Source organism: Pantherophis guttatus, chromosome 1 (genome assembly GCF_059756535.1).
Source record: "Pantherophis guttatus breed Tessera chromosome 1, ASM5975653v1, whole genome shotgun sequence".
NCBI lineage: Eukaryota > Metazoa > Chordata > Lepidosauria > Squamata > Colubridae > Pantherophis > Pantherophis guttatus.
In genome coordinates this window covers 46,161,632-46,176,763 of record NC_142063.1, presented here as the reverse complement: position 1 = coordinate 46,176,763, position 15,132 = coordinate 46,161,632, and the positions used below count along the sequence as shown (strand labels likewise).

Genomic DNA, 15,132 nt, shown 5'->3' with positions numbered 1-15,132 from the left:
TCTTTTATTTCCCTTGTGTGGATCACACATAAACACATATATTAATTTTATTAAAGTAAAACTTTTTATAGACAATGAGTGCAAGAGAGCAGTGAGACATTTCTATCCTTCTCACAAATTCTTTGAGACACTTTTTACTCTTATCTTTCTAAATCTGTCATCTAGCATCTTGCTTCCTACAGTGGTGCTTAAAAGTTTATGGGCCCTTTTGAATTGTCAATATTTCTGTATAAATACATAGATTAAAATAGAACTTTTTGGTTTGAATGAAAACTATTATGTTAACAAAAGGCAACACCACTTTCCAACATAATAAAGTTATTATGCTCATCTGTGAAGCATATTATATTTTGGGCCTAATTTCTGCCTCTGGACCAGGACAGCTTGCCACTATTAATGAAACTATGAATTCTGAATTGAACCAGCAAATTCTACAGGAAAATGTCAGAGTATTTGTCTGTGAACTGAAGCTCAAGAGAAAGTGGCTCATGCAGCAAGGCAACAACTCAAAACACGCAAACTGTATGATTCAAGAATGGCTAAAGCAGAAAAAAGTTAATATTTTGGAATGGCCACGTTAAAGCCCTAACCTTAATCCTATAGAAACGTTAGGGAAGGGCTCAAAGCAGACAGTTTATGCAAGGAAGCCCACCAACATCCCTGAGTTAAATTGCTCTGTAAGGAGAAATGGGCTCAAATTCCTTCAAACTGCTGTGCTGGACTGATCAACAGCTATTGGAAACATTTAGTTGCAGTTATTGCTGCCCAAGGGGGCCACAACAGTTACTGAAAGCAAAATCATACTTTTGCCACACACAAATATGTACATTTAGCTCATTTTCTTTCATAAATAAATGAACATGTATAATGCTTTTGGTTTATTTGTTTAATTGGGCTGACTTTATATAGTGTTAAGACTTGTGTAGAGAACAGATCATGTTTTAGATTGTATTTGTGCAGAAATATTGAAAATTCAAAAGGGTTCACTCATTTTAAGCACCACTGTACAACAACTGTTACTACTCCTTAAATTTTTTCTGATTCTTTTTCTTTGCTGAGTCAGTTTGAATAAATAAGCTGGGCTAGAGAATCATCTCAACTTACTTGTAACAAAACCATTTTGTCTTGTAGCTGCTCTGCCTTCTTCTTCCATTCTGCAGTCTGCTTTTGGGCTTTTTGTAGCTCAGCTGAATACATGGCTTTCTCTTCTAAAGTTAAAATATGCTTATTTAGCTTTTTAAAACATTCATTATTAAAATCAGATATTGAGAGAACAGCTTGTTCAACAGATTTAGTGTCACCAGAATGGTATACAAGGCTTACCGTGAAGGCCCTTTTTTCCAGAATGAAGCCAGGGAAATCTGAAATAGGACATACCATAGCTGTCCTGGTGTGTGTGTGTGTGTGTGAGTGAGAGAGAGGGGGGGAAGGGACAGGGAAAGAGAAGGAAGGAAGGAAGGAAGGAAGGAAGGAAGGAAGGAAGGAAGGAAGGAAGGAAGGAAAAGAAAGAAAGAAAGAAAGAAAGAAAGAAAGAAAGAAAGAAAGAAAGAAAGAAAGAAAGAAAGAAAGAAAGGAAGGACTCTGAGGAGGAGGCTGGCTTTCTGCTGGAGTATTTTCTGAAGTACATTCCTAGCAAAAGATATTTTGGCCAAGAGTTAATCTTACATAGCTATATAAGGAATGGCACAAATACCAGTTACCAATCCTACAAATGTTTCCAGGGAGAGTCAATAATGTCAAGGGGAGTCAAGATGGCTGTGCCATCTTGTCAGCCAGAGATATGATTAAATCAAACAGATAATCCTAGCATCCTTACATTTTTTCACCATCAGCATGTATGAACTTTTTAGCCTTCCTAAACCAAGAAAGAACTTTGTAGCCAGCATGTCCAAGAGGGACCTGTGGGAAAATAAGGTTGGTGTTTCAGGCCTAAGTTCTCACAGACTTCTCTGAGTGGAATGAGGTGTGTGGGTGGGGGTTAGGTGTTCTTGCCCCTATCAAGTGACTTTTTTCTTTCCTACAATCTTCACCCTCTACAGCAGGAGTCATGAGAAAGGTCCTAAAAGGTAAAGGACACACAGGAGGGAGTGGTATGATTTTTTTCCTTACTTCCTCTTTGCTTATTCCTCTGGCTACAGGTCCCAAGACTGGACATCCTGCTTTTCCAGTTTCTGTCAAGAGTGTGTGGATACAGGGCTGGACCTGCTCTGATATTAGGAACCTATTGTCTTCACTTCTTTACCTTCTCTTCTTTGGAGAAGAGAAAGTCATTGATGCTTCACAAGGGACTACAGGTAGTCCTCGACTTACAACTGGTAGCTTAGTGACCATTCAAGGTTATGATGGACCTCCCATGGCTATTTACAATCCAGATTTGAAGTTCCTCTAGCTGCCACACCCCCTGAGGTCATGTGATCGCATTTTGGGCAACTAGTCCTCATTTACAGGAAAACCTGGCACATTTTTGTCAGTATTTACTTCCTTTTTCTGGCAAAAAAGCTTGTGACAGACAATGGATTCACTTAACAACCACTTAACCACTTAACAACCACAGTGGTTCATTTAATGCCTGCTGCAAAGAAGATAGCAAAACTGGTCATGTTCACATGATGCCTTGCTTAACAACTGGCATGACTTAAGACCATAATTCTGGTTTCAATTATGATAAGTCGTAGATTAATTGTATTGCCAGTTTGATGGCAAAGAGCCAGAAAGTTGTGGTGAAAAATTGGTGCCTTTGGCTTACATTTCCTCTGGTGCCAAAGCCATGAAACATTCCAGTACTGATAAGAGGTACACGTTTTTTTATTTATTTGACTATATGGTTGCCAAATCAGAAAGAGTCAAAGTAATTTGTAACGTTTGATTTGGGAGCTTTGGTTTGATTGTATAGTTCTGAGGGAATCAGAGATAAGGGAATATGATGCTGCAAAACTTTAAGGAATTCCTGGACAGTGTATTTCTGCCTTTACTTTGTTAGTCATTGACCTGAAGTTACTCAAAAGGAAGCCCAGAATAAAGGAAATGGAAAAAACAAACAAACAAAACAAGCAAAATCTGTAACGAAGGTGAACTGTCCAGATGGAGGTTTTGTAGAGTTCACAATGTCTCTAATCGCCCCTCACCCCCAAAAGAAAAAGGAAGGGTTGGAACTAGAGAAGATAGGTATCTCCTGCTACAGGAAGGAAGCTTCTCTAGTCCTGCCCCCAGAGTGAATGCGGCGGAAACTTCCATTTTAAAATGCCCTTCAGAAAAAAATAGCAATAAAATAGTATTACATTTTTAGATTACAAGGAAAGACAATCATGGCTATGTATAGTTCAACTTACCCCGTTGAAATTGCTCTAGCACCATCTGCAGGTTTGTGAGGGATATGGCATACTGTTTAACTTGGTCTTGTGAAAGTGTTAGCTGAAGGATAGTCTCATCTCTTTGTGCGGTAACAAGGTTCAATTGTTCTTGCAGAGATTCCACCTGCATGCTTGCCTGATGGCTTCAAATAAAACATAAATACTTAGAAATACTAATTTTTATTTCCGATTTCTATTATCTTTTATTACACACATGGATTGTTAAAACTTTTGGGGAGGGGCCATTATACTCTGCCCAGAGTCGATTATGACTGGGCCAAGTAATGTTTCTTGTATTCGTTACTGATACAAGAAACAGCAGTTACTGAGGAGACAAACTATTACCTGACATTTTCCGCTACAGTTGATGAAGACTGAAGCTTTTCCTCCAAATCGCGGACTTTCTTTTTTAGCTTTGATTCCCGATCCTCAGCGGCTAAAGCTTCACGTGTGGAGGTATCTTCCCTTTCCAAAAGATGATTGCGTAACCTGTCTAGCTCTTGATTTAGTCGCTGCTCCTTCTCACGTAAATACTGCACCTGTATGTAGATCGAAGAAATATTCTTTCGGTTCTTTATGTTACTACCATCTATTCATCACTCACTACTTTCTTACATCCCTTATTTACCTCATTCTGTAGCGCGCTAGTCTCCATTTGTTTCTGTTTGAGGGCCAACATGACTTGGTCTCGCTCTTGCTGAAAGGCAACAGCTTTTTCATGCATTGACTTGGCTTCATTTAACAGCTGGTTTAATTCTCCTGTCTTTCCCTTTAACAAATAAAAACAACAAGCGGATTAAAGCTCTGGGATATCACGTCAAGACAAGCAGACTTTGTTTGAACATGCAGAAGATATAGTTCCAAAAAATGTGGCCACCCACCAATTTTATTTTCTGCTGTTGCCTATGAGGCTTATGTGGATTCCCAAAACATTCTTTTAAGTAAAATTGATTTGAGAGGCTGATGTTTTGCATTATGCCAGCTTCCAGTACATGTTAATTAATTAAAAGACCTTAAGAATAAAAGTGTAGCCCTGTGAGGAGTTGATGATCGTGATGATATTAAATAATATAGAGATAGTCCTCGACTTACAAGAGTTCATTTAGTGACTGTTCAAAGTTACAAAGGCACTGAAAACAGTGACTAATGACCATTTTTCACACTTATGACCGTTGCAGCATCCCCATGGTCATGTGATTTACATTTGGAGGCTTGATAGCTAGTTCATATTATTCATATGATGGTTGCAGTGCCCCCGGGTCATGTGATCACTTTTTGCAACCTTCTGACAAGCAAAGACAATGGGGAAGCCAGATTCACTTAGCAACCATGTTACTAATTTAACAACTTCAGTGATTCACTTAACAAAATGCGGCAAAGAAAGTCGAAAAATGGGGCAAAACTCACTTAACGAATTTCTCACTTAACAACATAAACGTTGGGCTCAATTGTGGTCATAAGTTGAGGACTACCTGTATTAAATTTATATGTTGCCTGACCATCAGATTCAATTAAGGCCCATCTAAATTTGCTATTTTGTTTCTATGGCCAGCCAGAAAATAATTGAAGTCAGGCGGCCATTCCTGCTAGAGTTTATAGGCCTCATTTTCCTTACTTATGCTCTAGTGGGGGAGAAAAAGCTGATTTCACTGTTCCAATTCAGCATAGGAAATGGGAATCCTACATCAGAGTTTAAATAACACGACATAATGGCAGTCACATTGCCTCCCCTATGATTTTGATGCAGAAGAATTCAAACTCATCGCATACCTGTTCTCTTTCTTTCAACATCTTTTCAAACGTAAGCGCTTTCTCCTTCATGGAATTATGTTCAAATTCCTTCTCCCTTAACATTATTGAAAACTGCATGTTAGTCTCTTGTAGTGCTCGGAATTCTGTTTCTTTTTCCTGGCTTTTTGCTGCTATTCTGTCATTTTCTTCCTTCAATTTACAAACATCCATTTCTAAGATCAGTGTTCTCTCTTTCAGGTTAGTGACGCTTTGCTTAAGCAACTCGTTTTCACTCTCTTTATTACTAAGATTTTCTCTTAGAGAAAGCAACTGGTCACCTTTTGATTTTATCAGCAGATCTTTTTCTTTGAGGGACATCTGTAAAATGTCAGATTTCTCCTTTAATTGCTTTATTTCCAAGCCAAATTCCTGTTGACACTTTCTTTCGACCTCTGACGATACAGCCATAGAATCAGACAGTCTCTGATTATTTTCTTGTAAAGTCTGGATTAGCGAATCCTTTTCCTGCAATGTTTTCTTCATGAATTCTAGTCCCTCATTTACTGATTTACACTCACTGTCAAACATCTGAGAAGAAGTATTACTGGGAACTTCTAATGGTTTTCCCTCAACAGAAGTTACCAATGATGGTGGTGTTACCATGTCAAGCTTTCCAAGAATTATATCCCGGGTATTATTAAGGTTTCCTATGCTCTGCTGAACTTGGGCTAATTCTTGAGTAAAGGTTTTTAACTTTTTCTCGTTTTGTTCATAGCCCTGTATTAAGCCACTGTACTCTACCTGCAGCTGGGAATTGTTTTCACTATCAACCGAAATTTGTATCTGAAGTTTTTGTAGTTCTTCTTGGAGATGGCCAGACTCATGTTGCATATTTTGAACAGTAGTCATTACTTGTTTCTTCCATTCTTCCATTTTCTTTACTTGCTGTTTCAGCGTGTCACGTTCCTGTAAAAGTTCCTCAAACTGATTACTATTAACTCCTTGTAACTCACTGCCTGAGTTTATATTGGAAGACTGGAGGACAGTTAATAAAGTTTGGCATTTCTGACTTAAAGCATCAATCTCAATATCTTTCTCTCGGATGATACGGGATAAGTTCTTTATAGTTTCTCGAGACATATCATGACTGCTATTTTCAAATTCGCTGGAGAGTTTTTGGTTTTCTTCTTGTAACTTTTTCATGGTTGATTCCTTAGCTGCAACAATATCCACTAATTTGTGATAGTCTGTTTTTAACTGACTGTTTTCTCTAGTTTTTTCACTAAGAACTGCTAACACTTGTTCCCTTTCCATGGCATAGGTCTGTAATTGCTGTTGAAGGAAAAGAACATCTTGCTTGTAAGATGGGGAGGAAACGGTTGCATGCAGTGCTTGTATTTCTAAGTTTTTTTCTTGAATGATCTGTGTAAGTTTGCCAACTTCATCTTTAGATAACTGGTCAATCTGTCTACTTAGCGAAACGTTCTTTTCATTCAGAAGCTTGATTTCTCTTTCTCTCTCCTTAATGCCTTTTATCAGCCTTTCAATTTCAACTTTAGACAGGTCATGCTTCTCATTCCCATTTTCACCATTGAGTGTCTGAACTTTAGATTCCTGAAAAAGATCAGGAGGGTCTTGCTGAATTACCTTCCTCTGATTGTTTAATTGTGTCTTAATTTGTTCTACTGTTCTCTGTAGGCTTTTGATTTCTTCATCCTTCTCCATGCATACCTGCTTATGTACTATGTTCATTTGTTCATGCTGAAATTTGGATTCCTCGGTTTCCTTTTTGTATTCTTGTAGGGATTGCTGTAGTTGAGCCATTTTCAAGTTCTGATCCTCAAATGTCTTTTTGTTTAATTTCACCTGTTCTTCCAGACTATTTTTAAGTATAGTTACTTGTGTTATTTCTGCTTCAAGTTCTGTGATGATATCCAAGGTTTTGGGCTCAGCCAAAGGAGGGGACCTACTTTGTTGTTCTTTTAATCGCTCATTCTCTTCTTTCAAATGACTGGTCTCTTCTTTCATAGCTGAAAGACTTTTCTCCCTTTCCTCTAAATTCTGCTTCAGTGCCTCAATTCTTTTCATATTCTCAATATAATCTTCATGTTGCTGCTCTAACTCAAAAACTCTGATTTTAAAATTTTCAACAAATACTTCTTTCTCTTTTATGAGCTCTGTCAGTTGTTTTTGCCCAGCTAAGCTAGTGCTTAACAGCTCTTTAGTTTCTTCATGATCCATTTCCATCTGTTCAATGTTCCTTTTGAGATTTGCTATCTCAAAGTCTTTGCCTTGAGAAAGTTTTACTAATCGTTCATGTTCATATTGTAATGCAGTGGTATCCATGTTACGTGCATTTGATAAGTCCTCAATGGTCTGTTCATATTTATGAGCCTGCTCCAACAATCGTTTTTCAGACTGGTTTAATTCTCTTTCTAACTGTCCCTTCTCAAGTTTCAAAGCTTCCAGCATAGTATCTTTTTCAAAACCAATTTTACTCTTCTCACTATTAGCTATTTGCAGCTGCTGTTTAAGTTCCTCACATGCTAAATGAAGTCTTCCCTTTTCTGTTTGAAGATTCATGATTGATTTCTCTAAATCTGTATTTATTAGTTTATTTTTAGAAATTTGTTGTTTCAGGTCTGATATTTCTTCTTCTCTTTCAGTGACTGAATGATCTTGATAACTATCAGATTTCTGATGTATCTTGGTTAGTTCATTTTTGAGAAGAGAACATTCTTCTTCTCTTTCAGTTAGATTTTTCTTTAATTCTATAACTTCCTGTTCATTTTTGGAGCTATAATGTTGCGATGTTTTAAGCTGTTCTTTTAACTCTTTTATTTTATTTTCCTGGTGTTGGTTAGTCATGTGCAAATCATTAAGGGCAAGTGAGCATTGATTCAATGTTTCTTTCTGGTTTTCCACCTCTTTGCTCATTTCCATTTTCTCTGCCTCCAACATAGATATTGTTTTTTCCCCAGATTTTACATCCAGTTTTAGCTGGCTGATAACTTCAGCAGCTTCTGCATTTTGTTTAGCTAGTTGTTCCTTCAACATAATCATATGCTAAAATAAAAAAAAAAAAATTTATGACATACAAGTAAAGCTTTAAATCAAAATACTCTTATTTCACAATGTTTTCAAAGCATTGTATTTATGTTACTGTAAAGTACCAATATCAATCCTCAAAGAAATATAATGCTTAATAAAATAAACTCTCTAGCAACTCTGCATTTTACCATTTTTTTAAACCAGGAAAAATTGCCTCCTCACTAGCAGAAGACTGACCTTCAGGATTTCATTAATTCCCAATTCATGATACTGACATTTTGCTGGGTATCCATCTTGTTTGATGGATGCAAGGGGATGCAAGGGGAGGAAGCATTATTTCAAGAAAATCTCTTTGGGGTTATATGGTGGAGGAGACAAAGTCACAGCCAAAAATCGCTGGAGTTATCTTTTTGCTTTTCCCCTTTCAAATGTATCTTTTCACCTTTTCCTTTTTTCTCTTTCCAGGGAAAAAGTAGATTATACCAGTTAAGAGATCTGAATTAGAGAGGGCTTTTGAAATATTTTTTTTAAAAAAGTAGTTGACTGAGAAAGCCTAGAAACTCTTATAGTTTTGTTGCACAGATATTTAAACACAAAAGCACATCTTTTGTAAATTACACAATATTCCTGCCCCTCCCTTATATTTTTCACCTGGGTAGCTTCTTGGTTCTGCTTGTCCAGTTCTTCCAATTCCGCTATTAGAGTTTCTTTTTCAGCACTGCTTTCATTCAATTCATGCATGTGTTGTAGCTGATTTTCCAAGTTCTGTCCTTTCATAGTATTACCAGGTTGTAAACTTCCCATTTCTTTGTTAACTTCTCCCTTAATTTAGACACAAAAAAGATTTTAAATTTAATAGAATAAAATCAATTTGAACATAATTGTTTAGACTTAATTTTTTTCTGAAATAAACAGAAAAGGGGTGATTACATTTTTAATTTTAGAAAGTTGCAAATGGACTCGGGGACAGATAAATTTGAAATAAGCTTTTGGAATTAATTATAAGAATCCTTTCTCCTGGAAAAGCATGGTAGCAAGTGACTTTGAAGGTTAGACACTAGAGGGAAGTACAAGGAACAAAATATTATAATTAAAGGAGAAGGACATTCGATATACTGGAGAATATTTTTGAAAAATGGACCTTTAATGTTGGACATATTGAAGGTTATTTTTGAACAATAGATCTAGAAATGAATTCTAAGGGTGTCTGTAGAGATACGATGAGTTTAAAAGATGTTACAGAAGAGGAAAAAGTTCTATTGGACAAGCCTGAAACTGATCTGAAAGTAGATTTAAAGATAACGAGCCACAAGAATGATATGAAAAAAGATGCTACACTGAACACACAAAAGAAACTGGTTGATGTCTTAATAATTAAAAGGGATATTCAAATAACAAATCAAGAGATTAATTTTCCTATATTGGATTTACAAAAGAGGGATGTTAAAGTTTGAAGAATTTTGTGAGAAGAGATAAAGAGAAAAATGAAAAGATTTCAAATTTTAGACCATTATTTGAAAAGACTAAAGATCCAGATTGCTAAAAGTAAATGGAAGGAATATGAAGTTGGTTTATTTGGTTAAAATAGATATGTTATTATTTTTTGTAACCCTTAATGACTTTTGTTGATCAAGATTGAAATGATGAGGTTTTTAAGGATTTATTTATGGAATGGTAGTTTATGGAATGATGGAATATGGGAAGAAGATATCATTTGTTGCATTTTAAGAAAAGGTGATAGGTTACTAAAATTGTTTATATTTGTTCTGATGGAGAAAGTCTTTCTTTAGTTTCTTTTTTCTTCTATTTTACTTATTTTTTCTTTCTTTTCTATTTTTCTATTTTCTTTTTCTCTTTTGCACCTTCATTTTTTTTGTTATCATTATAGTTGTAATTTTTAATGAAATTACTATTAAAAAAAGAACTTTTGTGTGTTCTATAACTGATCATCTGAATTGCTTATCTTATTCCAAAACAACTCGTTTTGGAATAAGATAAGCAATTCAGATGATCAGTTATAGAACACACAAAAGTTCAATTATTTGCCTGATGTTAGATTGGAAATAAAAGTGTGTACCTTTGTGGAAAATGTAAGCCAATGACTTCTTAAATGATATGTGTATACTTAAAGGGGAAAAAAGGGGAGGGAAGAGGAAAAATATTGAGCTACAGAAACCAAGGTAAGGCACATCACTTGGAGTTGTTTATGTTTAATGATAGAACTAGCTCTGACATAAAATTGGGCTACATTTACTTTTGATATTTTTGTTATAATTGGTTGAACCATAATTGTCTTAATTTAATAAATCCTTTAAAAAGCTTATGTTCTTATAGTGTTTATAAATTTTAGTATTATTTATGTCCTTTTATAGCAGGGCTGTCAAACTCCTAGCCTGCGGGCTGGGTGTGTCATGTGCTGGCTACGTCCACGGTCCGTTTAGCAAAGGGAAAAAAAGTCTGGATACGTCACGTGACACAGTCGTGATGACGTGAATTTGAAACCCTTGCTTTATAGTGATCTAATTTCTCATAGCATTTACATTATTCATTGTAAAATTATTTGTAATTTTATAGGATTTTGATGTTTTTTAATTCCTGTACTCTGTAATTTTATATTAATAATATTCTTTTTATCTCATTTTAGTCTATCAATTTGGGAAAGATTGAGGGTAAAAGAAGAATGGGACGACAGAGAATGAGGTAGCTGGATAGAGTCACTGAAGCAGTAGGCATGAGCTTAAATGGACTCCAGAGGATGGTAGAGGACAGGAAAGTCTGGAGGAACATTGTCCATGGGGCACGATGGGTCGGACATGACTTCGCAACTAACAACAAGTCTATCAATATGATTTTGTTTATTTCAGACTGAAGTGATTAGTTATATAATTATATTATTAGTTTTGGAAGGCTACTGGCTCACAACTGTTGCTCTAACAATTATATAAGAACACTCTTTTTAGCTTTTCTAACATCTTAAAATATAACAAAAATCTAATTATACTTACAGCATAGCTTTTGCATGCTATATTCGACTATAGTCCATTTGCTGCTGAAATATTATACTTATTGGCAAACAACAAAATAAACATATAGTGCCTATTTTTATTTATCAAATGTATATAGCCACTCATCTCACATAAAGTGACGTTGGGCAGTGTACAATAAAACTAACAATTGAAACATAAAATGTTAAAACAATTGAATTAATTAAACATAAATAATAACATGTTTGCATGGGAGTAGGACTTATAGTGTGGTCAAAGGGGTAATGCAAGAACTATAGACCAAAACTATAGATAATTAAAGCATGTATGTATATAGGTCTGTATGTGCATATGTATAGTTATTCATAAGAACAATAATAGGGTCAATTTTAAAAATATCTAGTATAAGATAGAAAACAACTGTCTTTATTCTAACCAAAACAGAACAGGGTTTCTTGATTTCAAAAACTTAATCTCATATAGCAAATATTTCTATGCAATAATAATACAATTTCAGGAACATTATTTGTTATTATTTTTATATTACCTTTTACATAGTTACCTGATTTAATGTTTTCAATTTTGTTATTTCACTTTCTGCATCTGTAAAAATGTAAGCAGGAAGTTCGTTGATAACAGAGAATTCAAGTTCTTAATATAAGATTTTTAAAGATTTTATTTATTTATGCCGCTCATCTGACTCTGAAAAGTGACTCTGAGCAGCTTACAATTAAAATTATAAATATAACAGACATTATAAAGATTAACTACAAAGAGAAGAAGCAAAAAAATAAATAAAAGGAAGATCAATAAGGCAGTAGCATCTTCTCAGTTAATCCACTAGCCACTTCCAACTTGGAGCACTTCCATTAAGATCTCAGGATAACAAGCAGAGCCAGGTTTTATCTCCTTTCCAGAAAGCCAAAAGTATGGGAGCAGACTTCAACCCAGGCAGACCTCAAATATAAAGATATATTCATAAAGTGGAGGTTATGTACACCACTCTAGGAGCAGCTAAAAAAGGTCAGGCTGGCGGATTCTACACAAGCTATACCTTCCAAACACTCTTCATGGATAGCCCCACTTGCAGCGCCTTGCAATAATCCAAAAGACAGATTAAGGCATGAATGACTGAGTGCGGGTTCTCACGAACCAGGAAAAGATGCAAGAGTCATAATTCCAGAAGGACTCCAAGTTGTACAACTTTATCTAGAACGATAGATGATGAACTCCCAAATCCAAGAATCTCTACAGCCACTCTCTCTCTTACCAGGATTCAGCTGAAGCCCATTGTCTCCCATTCAGACCCCTACAAATTCCAGCACTATGAGGGCAACTACAGCATCACTTGGGTCACCCATGATGGAGATATACAGTTGAGCATCATCAGTGTATTGAAGATGGTGTCTGATGATCTCACCCAGTGCTTTCATGTAGATACTAAAAAGAAGCAGAGAGAGTGCCCATCCTGCAGCACCCCACAAAGGACAATCCCATGGACTAGACCTCTTACTCCCTATCAACACTGACTGGGACCAGCCTTGGAGGAAGGAGCTGGATCAGCACAAAACTGCACCCCTCAACTCCAAGTGCCGCAGTTGACCTAAAAGGATACTATGGTCAATGGTACTGAAAGCCACTCAAATGTCAAGGAGATCCAGGATGGATGCACTACCCGTATCCCACTCTTGCTAGAGATAATCTATAATACAACCAATATTGTTTCTGTCCCAAACTAACCAAACTGGCCTGAAACCCAGCTGGAAGGGATCTAGATAATCCATTTCATCCAGGATCCTTTGGAGCTGCAGTGTGACCACCTTTCCTACCACCTTCCCTAAAAAGGGAAGGTGAGAAACTAGACGAAAAATTGTCCAAATAGGTGGAGTAAAGTAATGGTTTCTTGAAATATACTGAGTAAAAGTACAGCAACAATTAAATATGACAAGTCCATTTATTATCATCTTTTGTATCATTTCAAAACAATTTGGGTTAGGAAGAAAGACAGCCAAAAGAACTGTTTTTCAATATTATAAGGTACAGTAATGCAAAGAGGCCAATGGGTTTGTTTTTTTTCTCCCCTTAAACTTCTTTTTCTAGAAAAGCTTGATTATCTTTTTTTAGGTATGAATGTTTTCCTCATATACAACACTTGGGCTAGGAATCAAAAAGCAGCATATGAATCAACCACTTTTCAGCTTTCTTCTTTGAGCAGCAGCTTCTAATGAGAGGAAACCACGAAAGGAAAGTACCAAAATAAAACACTGCTAAATGAAGAAGCATTTTGTGCATAAATCTCCAATCTTTGTTTCATGGAAACAAAGTTCAGATGCTAAAATGCAATATATCATATGGTGAATTTGCAGTGTTTTCATACCAAGTAGTGCTTGTTGCAATCGTTCCACTTCAGCCTTCAACGATTCTTCTACAAAACTAGGGACTTCCTCTACTTTTACACCAGTCTGTTTTTCAGGAATAGATATTTGGGCTTTACTGTGTTCAGATTTTAGACTTTCGTATTCTTCTTTTACTTGATTTTTCTCTTTTTTTACAAATTCAAGTTCTTTCAAGAGAATGTCTTTCTCTTCTTCTGCTGAAGACAATTGTTGACTTAAACTTTCCACTTTATTTTGTAAGTTACTCAAGTTTGGTGATTTTGATCCATGTTGTAGATCTATTTCAGAAGATGCTTCAGTATTTCCACCAACTAAACAAAGAAACATAAATTTATATTAGAACCCAGAAGCATTGTATAATAATGTTATAATTATTATATTGAGTACATAAATAAAAATAACAAAGTTAAAACATAAATAAAAATAATATTTTGTAAAATTAAATATTTCTTAATTTCGTCTGCATAAATATTAAAAATAAGTATTTTGCAAAGCTTTTCTGCAGCATTTCTACTGGTACTGTCAAATTTTATTTGTAGAAACTCATAGCCATGGTTTGGCTAAATTAGAATTTTCACTGCCAATGATAAGGAAGCCATGTACTTGATTGCTTACTGCACTGCAAAAATGTCTGGATTGTATATATTCTCATAGTTTTAAATTAAGTTTTATTTTTCATGACATATTGATTTAATGGATACTTTTCCATTAGTAGTTACAATGGATAGTAGTCATTATAAACACATCAGGCATTCTGTGTTTATGCAACATGAAGAGAGATGCGTTGCAAGGCCTTTCTGTAGGATTTGCAAATATTGCTAATACTTGAAACAGACATAATGTAACTATATGCCGTGCATGCTTATCTTCATTACTTTTCATCTTTTGCACTGTAGAGAGAAACTATACAGAAAAATATATTTAATATCTTTAATAGTATAAAACTGAGAATACATGAATATGAAGAACTAGGAAGTACTAACATCATTAATGCCATAAGAAAACAACTACACCCTGAGGTTTAAGGAAGTTAGCTGAAGGGTCATTCAACTATTTTATCAATGTTTCACTTAATGTAAAAGTCTTATTTATGAATGAAATTTGTAAGGTTGCCAAACTCATAGTTATGACTCTAGGTGAGGTATATACACAAAAAGTAGACAAAATTAAACAAAAAGGTGATTCATAAGAATGAATCAATAGTCCCTATATCCAAATCATGCCGCCATTACTCTGAGATCCTCCTCTACCTCCACCACCCCAAAGTACTTCACACACTCAATGGCTCAAGTCAGGCCCATAGTTGCTATAGTAGCCATGAATTCCTAAACTATTTCCAACATTATGCTCAAGAAAGATAGATTTGTTTGTTTGTTTATTCATTTATATATTTATCATATTTATACAGATGTCCAATTCACTTCAAGTTAAGTCCCCCAAGACCATAAGCCTGAGAAACTCAACCATCAATGTGGTCATGGCGTCCAATCATTCCCACATTTATAAAGCTCCCTTTTAAACTCATTTACAGTTGTGGATAATAGAGAACAAATAAATGGTTTTTAAAAAAATTATTTCATGCAGGTTACTGTTTCTCCCCAAAAAACAAAGACGGCAAAA

General features: G+C 35.4%; 1 protein-coding gene and 1 long non-coding RNA gene across 2 annotated transcripts in view; one reads left to right on the top strand and one right to left on the bottom strand.

Annotated features, from left to right (window-relative positions):
* The window catches only part of TRIP11 (thyroid hormone receptor interactor 11), a 43,140-nt gene that overhangs the window by 13,955 nt on the left and 14,053 nt on the right, over nucleotides 1–15,132 (bottom strand). The window contains exons 8-15 of the mRNA XM_034418337.3: nucleotides 13,494–13,823; nucleotides 11,679–11,719; nucleotides 8,784–8,954; nucleotides 5,121–8,147; nucleotides 3,979–4,119; nucleotides 3,696–3,889; nucleotides 3,330–3,493; nucleotides 1,105–1,208 (exon numbers count right to left, since the gene is read on the bottom strand). Coding sequence (XP_034274228.2) covers nucleotides 1,105–1,208; nucleotides 3,330–3,493; nucleotides 3,696–3,889; nucleotides 3,979–4,119; nucleotides 5,121–8,147; nucleotides 8,784–8,954; nucleotides 11,679–11,719; nucleotides 13,494–13,823 — 4,172 coding nt within the window. The remainder of the gene's footprint in view (nucleotides 1–1,104; nucleotides 1,209–3,329; nucleotides 3,494–3,695; nucleotides 3,890–3,978; nucleotides 4,120–5,120; nucleotides 8,148–8,783; nucleotides 8,955–11,678; nucleotides 11,720–13,493; nucleotides 13,824–15,132) is intronic.
* LOC148116404 (uncharacterized) lies at nucleotides 2,205–12,429 on the top strand. The gene is made up of 3 exons (XR_015728649.1): nucleotides 2,205–2,294; nucleotides 10,777–10,832; nucleotides 12,390–12,429. It is a non-coding gene; the product is annotated as an uncharacterized LOC148116404 (long non-coding RNA).